This window comes from Gadus macrocephalus, chromosome 16, assembly GCF_031168955.1.
Source record: "Gadus macrocephalus chromosome 16, ASM3116895v1".
Classification (NCBI taxonomy): Eukaryota; Metazoa; Chordata; class Actinopteri; order Gadiformes; family Gadidae; genus Gadus; species Gadus macrocephalus.
Genome location: NC_082397.1, coordinates 10,423,388 through 10,433,387, shown reverse-complemented (window position 1 = coordinate 10,433,387; position 10,000 = coordinate 10,423,388). Strand labels below are relative to the sequence as shown.

General features: G+C 48.6%; 1 protein-coding gene across 1 annotated transcript in view; it reads left to right on the top strand.

The window, feature by feature from the left end:
* Positions 1–10,000, top strand: part of LOC132475188 (roundabout homolog 2-like) — a 48,409-nt gene that overhangs the window by 4,643 nt on the left and 33,766 nt on the right. Inside the window, exons 2-3 of the mRNA XM_060076195.1 lie at positions 4,095–4,425; positions 9,864–9,931. Coding sequence (XP_059932178.1) covers positions 4,095–4,425; positions 9,864–9,931 — 399 coding nt within the window. The remainder of the gene's footprint in view (positions 1–4,094; positions 4,426–9,863; positions 9,932–10,000) is intronic.

The window sequence follows — 10,000 nt, the reverse complement described above, 5'->3', positions numbered from 1 at the left end:
TCTTCTTCTTCTTCTTCTTCTTCTCTCTGCGGTTATACGTCCAAGAGCGGCATCGCAATCATCCTGTCATGAATCAAACATGACCCTGAATATACATCAAAGCCTCCTCGGGCAGCGAAGGAGAGCGCTTGATGCCCAAGGTGGCGTGGAATCATCCGGTGATTGCAGAGTTGTCGTTTGGTCGTGCGGGTTGTTTTCGTCTACGGACCCCCCCCCCCCCCCCCCCCCCCTCCTCCCGCCGCCAGGGCTCGAAGCTGTTTTTCCTTTCCTTTATTGCTGTCTGACGAAGCAATTATGCTGCTCCCTAACTGACAAGTGACACATTTGGTAGTTTAGGTATCACTTTAGCCGTTAGCTGTCCGAGTCCCCAACCGGGCAGTTTGGCAGTTGCTCTTGAGGCTCGTGAAAGCGTTGGGAGATGTGCTGGCATTCCGATTTTATCTAATGGTAGAGGTTATCCGCCTCACAATGGATATTGTCCATTCGGTGCAGAGGAATAAAGAAATCACTGCTTGAATGTCCTAATTAGTAGAAGTACAAAGAATCCGAATGGCAGATGAGAAGCAGGATGGTGCAATGATGAAACAGCATTTAGTCCTTTAGTACTTCATCGAACAATGAAATGGGACAATGAAATGGGACAACGCCATCGGAGCTGTAGACCATAGAAACAGAATGTGTGAAACTAGGGCGGCCTTAGATACCAGAATGATGGGGTGATCTGATATTTCGGTTCTGCCAGCGCATGTGAAATGTTGAATAAACCCTTCTCTCAGAGTATCAATTGGGCAACATTTAGAGTTAACATCTCAAAGGTATTCAAGGGAAGTTGGAATACTTTAGAGAACCACTATGTCTTCTTCTCCTTCCTCTTCGACTTTGCCTTCCTCCTCAACGTCACGTCCCTCCTGAGGTGCATGTAGTCAAATGTCAGGTCTTATCCCGGCCGCGGTCTCCATTACGGGATAACACCGCCACCGCCAAATGTCAGAGTTTAAAGGAAAAGGTGGCGCGCCACATATAAAAGGACACGGCATTTGAATTCGTACGGCATTTTACATAGCTGGTTTCCAACGGTGCCGGGTTCCAGAAGTGTTGCAGACAGGCCAGTGTCTTAGTGATGACTCTGCTCTCAGAGTGAGGGTTTACCACAGGCCGGCGGCCATTTTGCTCATGTTCCTCTATGATGCTGATCAAGTCAGCCCACATTAGATTAAATGCACATCAGAAATCTGCTTACAACCAAAAGTGAGGATTTAGCCCGCTGCCTCAGATTGTTGTTTAATGCAGTGCAGCTGCATTTTTCAGCATTGCATTGCATACCATTAGCCTGCCACAGCCAACTGGGCCGCCCATCACAGGCAAAACTGAGGATTTGCTCGACTTTTGAGTAGTCAAGATTATAACCGGAGATAAAGCCTCGGTCGGCACTGTAAACAATTATGCCCCGCGCGTCTGGGGATAATATCAAAAAATACCATCTGGCAATATGATTTGCTTCTTTTCAAAAATCGGTGGGTTCCCTCGACCTGAAAGTGAAAGCAGACAGCCCCTTGAATTATTTATCAGATAACTGTTGCACGTTGTTCCTTGCGCAGTTCCTCCGTTTTGCTCTAAAAGCCCGGGCCTCCAGGATTGAAGTCATCGTCTTCACCCTGACAACCCGGGAGGAAGTAATGGATCCCGCGAGACACGGGGAGAGAGACATGGAGAAGGAGTGAGAACGAGAGAGAAAGGCATGGTATAATCAGAGAGATAGAGAGGGGGGAGAGAGAGTGAGTGAGAAAGAGAAAGAGGGACGTGGTGTAGTCAGAAGGAGAGAGGAAGAGAGAGAGTGAGTGAGAACATGGTGAGATAGACATAGAAAAGGTATTCAGAGAGAGAAAGAGAGTAAGAGAATGAGAGCGAGACATAGTTTAGTCAGAGAGAGAGTGAATGATTGGAACAAGAGACAGATATAGTAGAGCGTTCCAGAGAGAGAGAGAAAGCGTTTGAGTGTGAGAGAGAGAGAGAGAGAGAGAGAGAGAGAGGGGGGATTTGGGAGTTATCCTTACCTCCCCTCTCTCACTCAGTAATGTGGGTATTCCCTGTCCCTAAACGTACAGGTCACTGATTTCTCTGTCAATCTCATCCTCTCATCTTTGCATCCTCTCATTCTCTCATCCTCTTATTCCCTGAGCCTCTCAACCTCTCATTCCCTCACCCTCTCACACAATCACCCTCTCACCCTCCCCGCATCTCATCTTCTCATACTCTGCTTCCCACCTTGCATATTCATACCATCCCTCACCGTGCAGACATGCTGAATGATAGATGCGTTGTCCATTAGCCGTTCTTGTAAGGGCTGTGTCTGCCACTGCTTGACAAGAAGCATGCCTCGCATTGGGTCAGAGAGAGTACCACACAGACAGCTAAGTAGAGTCTTTGGTCCTTATTGAAAAAGACAGATGGCTACTCTGGAGGGAGAACGTCTAATTCAATGACCTAAAGACCGCGCTCCACGCATGTGTAACACAGCTGATGACATGCTCCTCGGAACATAGGATCAACATGAAAATAAGTATGAATGAACGTCATGAAGCTTCGCCCTAGGCAAAATGGAAATAAAAGGGGCATTATGTACTGCCTTCTCTCTATTCATAGATGAGTCACTTGTTTGTATCCTTACCCTGAATTCAAACACAGGTTGTGAATACACACACACGTCATGAATGCACACACACAGGTCGTGAACACACGCACACACATCATGAATAGACCTGTGAGAAGGTGAAATCCTCCCCCTTCTCACTGTCCCGCATTAGAGGAATTATTATTATTATTATTATTATATTGTGTGTATATATTAGATTGGGCTGGTATAGAATTGGGCTTCCGTCCCGGTAGGGGGCAGTATGCTAAGGGAGCTTAGGATCAAAGTATCAGGGAATAGCCCAGGGGGGTGTTGATAGAAACAGCTGTTTTGTAAATATCTTTAGGTTCTGCACAGGGTGTGGGTATATATGTATTTGGTGATTGTTTGTTTAGTATCATGTTTATTTAGTATTCACACAATGTACTTTCTGTTCAGTTATGTTGGATTGTTAGCTTTAGGTAAATGTTCCCCCAGCTAATGGTCTGGCCCATATGGCCGTGATTGGTCCAATTACCATTTCCCTATTTAAGGGCCTTTTCATTTGGTGTTTGGGGCGGAAGGTGGTGCTGGCTTGGAGTGAGGCCAGTATGAGAAACGTATGTTATGGTATGCTATGGTATGCTATTTTATGTTATCTTAGTTTGGTTTGCTGACTGATGCAGTCATTTCCTTTTCATTTTGAACGTTGCTCTATTTTTGTGAATGTTTGGAGAGATTAAAACTTCACTTTTCTTAGTCGTCAGTCCATTGCCCTCATTTTTGCCCACACTCGCGATACCCAGTTGCCCATATCCCAGATACGTGGGGCGACCACGCCGGTCCCTCACAAGACCCATCTCATGAACACACACACTTACGTCATGAACACACACACATGTTATGGTTATACACATGTCATGGATACACACATGTCATGAAAACACACACATCATGGACACACACACGTCTTGATCACACACACACACGTCATAACCACACACGTCATGAGCACACATATACGTCATAACCACACACGTCATGAACACACAAACACAGGCACACGTCATGAATACACATGTCATGAACACACACAAACACGTCATGAACACACACACACACTCACACACACCTCATGAACACACACACACACACGTCATAACTGCACACATCATAAACACACACACACACACACGTCATGAATACACGCACGCATCATGAATCCACACACACACACACAACATAAACAAACACACACACACGTCACGAACACGCTCACACGTCATGAACCCACACACACACACGTCATGAATACACGCACACATCATGAATACACACACACGTCATAAACACACACACGTCAAGGACACACTCACACGTCATGAACAAACATACACACATACACACACACGTCACAAACACACTCACAATTGATGAACACACACACACGCCAGTGATGATAACTCTCTACCCCTGCCCCCAGGGTCCAGGTCCCGCTTCGAGGACTCGCCGCCCCGCATCGTGGAGAACCCCTCGGACCTGGTGGTCTCCAAGGGCGAGCCCGCCACCCTGAACTGCAAGGCGGAGGGCCGTCCGGGGCCCCTGATCGAGTGGTACAAGGACGGGGAGCGCGTGGAGACGGACCGCGACGACCCGCGCTCCCACCGCATGCTGCTGCCCAGCGGCTCGCTCTTCTTCCTGCGCATCGTGCACGGCCGCCGCAGCAAGCCCGACGAGGGCGTGTACACCTGCGTGGCGCGCAACCACCTGGGGGAGGCCATCAGCCGCAACGCCTCGCTGGAGGTCGCAAGTAAGTGAGGCTTCCCGGGGTGCCGGGCCTGTGGACGCGTGTTTCAATTCAGTTCAAATTTGTTTGTGTAGCCCTTAATCACAGGCACAGTCTCAAAGGGTTTAACGGACCATATGTTTATGATGCCCCCCTGACCCTAGCCCCCCTGACCTTAGCCCCCCAGATGGGCAAGAAGAAAAAACTCCCTTGATTAGCAAGGAAGAGATCTTGATAGGATGCAGAGTGGGGGACCCCTCCTTCCAGGGGTGGTCAGGAGTGCAATGGGTGCCATCATTGACATGCTTAACAATTATTCACCTCAGGCTCCGTGAATAGTGGGGAATAGGGCTATTCCCCACTATTCACGGAGCCTGAGGTGAATAATTGTTTTAATACACGTGAACACTCCAAAAATAAACAAGATAACAGTTTTTGCCGGGATTAATTTGTTTTTATTAGCGTTTTATTTTTTTCTATTAGCGTGACGAGACAACCGTCACGCATGCTCAAACAATATCCCGAGTTTGAGATCTCAATCATGGGATATTGCCAAATACCTGGAGATAGCAAACCAATCAAATCGCGCCATCTTAGGAAGTTCACGTATAGCATAATATACTAAATACATAAATACAGGAGGATAAACATTTTAATCAGTTATGGGGTGCTGGCCATTTTTCTTTACCCTTGATGTGGAGCTGGGCAATGGGAAGGTGGGGGAGGAGGTTATATACAGAGTCAGATCATATGAAGGTGTAGCTGTGATGTTTTGAGAAAGGGCTGTGTGTGTGCTTGGGGGGTTTGTGTGGAAAGGTGTGTGTGTGTGTGTGTGTGTGTGTGTGTGTGTGTGTGTGTGTGTGTGTGTGTGTGTGTGTGTGTGTGTGTTGGTTTGTGTTGGTTTGTGGCTGTGTGTAATTGTTTGGGTTGTGTGTGTTTGTGTGTGTGTGTGTGTTGGTTTGTGGCTGTGTGTAATTGTTTGGGTTGTGTGTGTTTGTGTGTGTGTGTGTTGGTTTGTGGCTGTGTGTAATTGTTTGGGTTGTGTGTGTTTGTGTGTGTGTGTGTGTGTGTGTGTGTGTGTGTGTGTGTGTGTGTGTGTGTGTGTGTGTGTGTGTGTGTGTGTGTGTGTGTGTGTGTGGGGGGGCGGGGGGGGGGTTGTATGTGTGTGTGTGTCTGTGTGTATGTGTGTTAATGTGTATGTTTGGGGCGCGTGTATGTGTGTCTGTTCATATGTTGATAGGGATGGGAATTGATAAGAATTTCACGATTCCGATTCCGATTCTGCTTATCGATCCGATTCCTTATCGATTCTCTTATCGATTCTCATTGGGTGAGAAAATAAGTATAAATGTGTTTGTTTGCATTACATCTCTTTAATATCTGATCAGAAGTGCTTCTAGTATTAGGAAATTGTACATTTTCAAATCAATTGGTCAAAATATATCGCTTTTTAAGCCCAAATGCCATCATTATGTGCCATACAACTAAAACACAGACTGAAAACAGCCAAGTAAGAGCTTGTGCCTTTTGGAATTCTAACGGTGCTCATTTGCATTCAACTTGTAACAAAATTAAACTGACATAAACAAAATGAAGCATTGATTAGACAGAGATTTATTAGATGGGCCTACCTAATAAACCGTTGGAACACACAAGACCGGAAACCATAGCAATGCCGAGAAGCCCAATCCCTATGAGAGCTCCCCACGCTACGGCCATCCGGAGGCGACAGAGCTGTTGGCCGTGATATTATGTATACAATATAATATAGTATATAATATATCATATACTATTATATATAGAGATCCGGAGTCGCAAACTGCAACAATCACTTTCTCCTCCATTCCGCGGTTCACCCGGACTGCACTGCACAGAGTTTGACGGCTGAACGCTGATTGGCTGTTACGTTACACATGTCACTCAGTTATCACGCTGTTGAACGCTGATTGGCTGTCATCACGACAAAAACTTATCGTCGGTTTTCTCCCGCGACAAACTCGCCCTTATACGCGTCTCTACGTTCACTTTGTATGGGATCTTGTCGCCCCGTCGCGTTTGGTTTGAACGCACAATGCGATTCTTCCTCGGCGGCGACATGTTTGCTGCGTTCTGAACCAAATCAAAGCAGCGTGTGTGTGACGTCACGACGCATTTGCCGCGACCGGAACCGATAAGCGGAATCGTTAATGCCCTGTTTACACCTACCCGATAGTGGGCCCCGATGGTGCCCGATGGCTAAATCAGCAGCTATCGTTATAACATCGGCAAATAGCGTGGTTGCATCGGGAAACACCGTTACTCTTCCCGGGAACATCGTTAGACAACGGGAAGAAACGGGAAGAAATGCTCAATGATCGGGCAACAACGGGCAACATCGGCAAAGAACGAACATGTTTGTTAATTTTGGGTCTATCGGGGTAGAATCGGTTACCAGGTGTTGCTATGGGCTAATCGGCTATAATCGGGAATAGAACGGGAGTACAACGTAAGACATCGCAAATCGTTCGGGAATTTTCCTGGGCACATCGGCTATATTCATTAATCTTCCGCGCTTTATCGTGTTTTATCGTCTTTATATCGGCAACCTCAACACACGAAAGACCCTCGAGAACCCTAGACAAATAACGATTGTGAGTGACCAGATTGTGTTAAGGAAGACCCTCAATCTGCCACTTGGGTATAAATAGGGGGTGATGGATGGATGTCCTACTTTTATAATTACAGGGTACTTCGCCCATTTAGAACCGGCGTTCTATTATTATAAAATCGCTATTGTAATATAAATAAATATCAGTCTAAACCAGTCTCCCCTTTGCCTTCTCCCGAAATGACGCCAAATGACGCGTTTGGCGTCATTTGGAATGACGTCAAATGACGCCAAACGCACTCGGGTGTCTTCCTTGGCATACATCGTTATGTTATCGTTATAACATCGGGTATGTGTAAATGCTACCCCGATAAATTGACCCGATCATACATTTTTAGCCCGATGTCACCCGAATCACCCCGACTTCCACATCGGTGGTCCATCGGCCATTAGCGGCCATTAGCGGGATGTGTAAACGGGGCATAAGCAGGCTTGCTAACGATTCCAAGGAATCGGTTGACTCGGAACCGGTTCTGAACAAGAACCGGTTCTCGATTCCCATCCCTATATGTTGAGTGTGTGTAAGTGTGTTTGTGTGTGTGAGTTTTGCTATGTATGTCTATACCAGTGTGTTATGATCATATCCGTTTGTATTTAATGTTTTAAAGACGGTGCTCCTCAGCTTTTATCCACGATTACACCGTCTCCTTAATTGCTAGGGTGAGCATCGGAGGACGTCATAACGTGACGGGAGAGGATCCTATAGCGAACTCAAGCACATCGTCCCCATAATGAAGCTCTTTAACTCAACATCCTCCTCCCTATTCTCTGTATAGCGCTGGAGGCAGTGTCCTCTCTGAGCCTGCTCGCTGTCAGGTCTCCCAGCATCTCCCGTCTCTGCTTTAAGAAATGGATCAGTGGTCGTCTTGATTAGTGGGGAGGGGGAACATCCTTTCAGAGAGGGGAGGTCGATGTGTCCTTGTCCACGTCACCAACGACCAGTCCGGTCTTATCTCCCTCCGCCGTTACTGTGCCTCACACAGACCGCATCACCCCCTCCACCCCCCCCCCCCACAGCCCCCTCACCACCACCCCCCCACAGCCTCCTCACCACCGCCGCCACCATCACCGACTGCATCCCCCCCCCCCCCCCCTCCTCACCGCGGGCGCCCAGGGCCGTGCTGACCTCATCTCTGAGCCCGCGTCCCAAAAATAGAAGCTGACTCTCCCCGCCGTGGTTCGTTGTATCCATCCGGAGCCGTAAGCGAGCGTGCCTAATGTACGTACGGCGAGGCTGGGTGCAGGACGCAGCGACAGGCCGTGGTGTCCACCACGGGGCCGCTGGAAGGCGGGAGAGTGTCCCGGTAATGAGCCGGGCTCGGCGGCAGCGGCGGCGGTGAAGATTACGGCCGCGCGCAGGTGACTCACCTGCAGGCGCCGGGGAGAGCGGCGCGGATAATGAGGAGATGGAGGAGCGGGGGAGGGGGAGAGGGGGAGGGGGTGAAGGGGGCGTGGGGTGGGGGGGTGGGGGCGTCTTGTGTCTCTCCACACCCCAGGCAGTGGAACCATATGCTAAGACAGTGAGGTGGTGGTCTCAGGATCCCCCCACCCCCATGTGGGAGATTGTGCCGACAGGGAGGTATTTAGTGACCCAATTGTTTTGCCGACAGGGAGGTATTTAGTGACCCAATTGTTTCTGTCTGGGAGGTGGGGGGGCAATCTGCGCTGGTGGTCTCATGAAATGTTGATGTTGTATGTGTCAGCACGTATGGGTGGGATGAGTGTCCGTGTGTGTGTGTGTGTGTGTGTGTGTGTGTGTGTGTGTGTGTGTGTGTGTGTGTGTGTGTGTGTGTGTGTGTGTGTGTGTGTGTGTGTGTGTGTGTGTGTGTGTGTAAACAACAGGTGGGAGAAGAAGAGGAGGAGGTAGGGTCTTTAAAGGCTGACTGGGTGTTAATCAACGTGTGTGTGTGTGTGTGTGTGTGTGTGTGCGTGTGTGCGTGTGCGTGTGTGTGTGTGTGTGTGCGTGTATGTGTGATTGTGTATGGCTTGGACCACAGTGAAGAAGGCAGTTCTGCTGACAATGTGAGAGTGTCCTCTCTCTCTCTCTCTCTCTCTCTCTCTCTCTCTCTCTCTCTCTCTCTCTCTCTCTCTCTCTCTCTCTCTCTCTCTCCCTCTCTGTCTGAGCTGCTGTCACTCTCCCTCGCCCCCCAGGGCTCTTGCATAGGGTCCACGTGTCAGTATTAGAGAGGATATACACATCTTGATGACAAAACCCCCAGCCAGCGAGGTCGCCGTTGTGTGAGCCCTTGTGTGGGCCGTTCTCATTATGATTGCAGGATCTGATGTTAAATATAGATTCATTCATTCATATGTATCTTTCATGAGGCTCTGTGTGCACCGCACACTGTATGCCGGCTTATCCTCCTCTGAAACACATAATATTCATAATTTGTTCGACTGCCAGCCAACCGATCCAGAATACAGAACAATGGGAGAGGGATTAGGAGTTATGTATTACATTATTATTCGTCTTACATTATAATATTATCATAACGTATATCATATATTACAGTGGTATATTACGGAGCTGGGAGATATTTGCCTGTTGGGAGGAGGAGATACATCCGGACGCTCTGGCAGCAGGATTAAAACAAAGTAGGACGAATAAAAATAAAACTTGCTTAAAAGGCTTTGTAGCCAGATGTTCCTGGGCCTCCTGATGAAGGATTAGGAAGGGAGCCCGGGTCTGTCTCCTGCTCCAGCGCCTCCCATCAGTGGTCATACAGGGGGAAGTATCACTGGCAGCAGACAGCAGCAGCGCATGGACTGTGCTTTAATGGGGTTTGGGAATGCGTGTACACACATCCCCGGGGCTGTAGTGCGGTGTGGTGTCTCCAGTCTGAGGCTCCTCGCCCCGAACAGACGCCCGACTGTCAGCAGCACGGGGGTGCTGTCTCAGCCCCGCCTGCTACGACATACGCCGAATATTCATTCACTGTCGAACCCCTACCTGCTC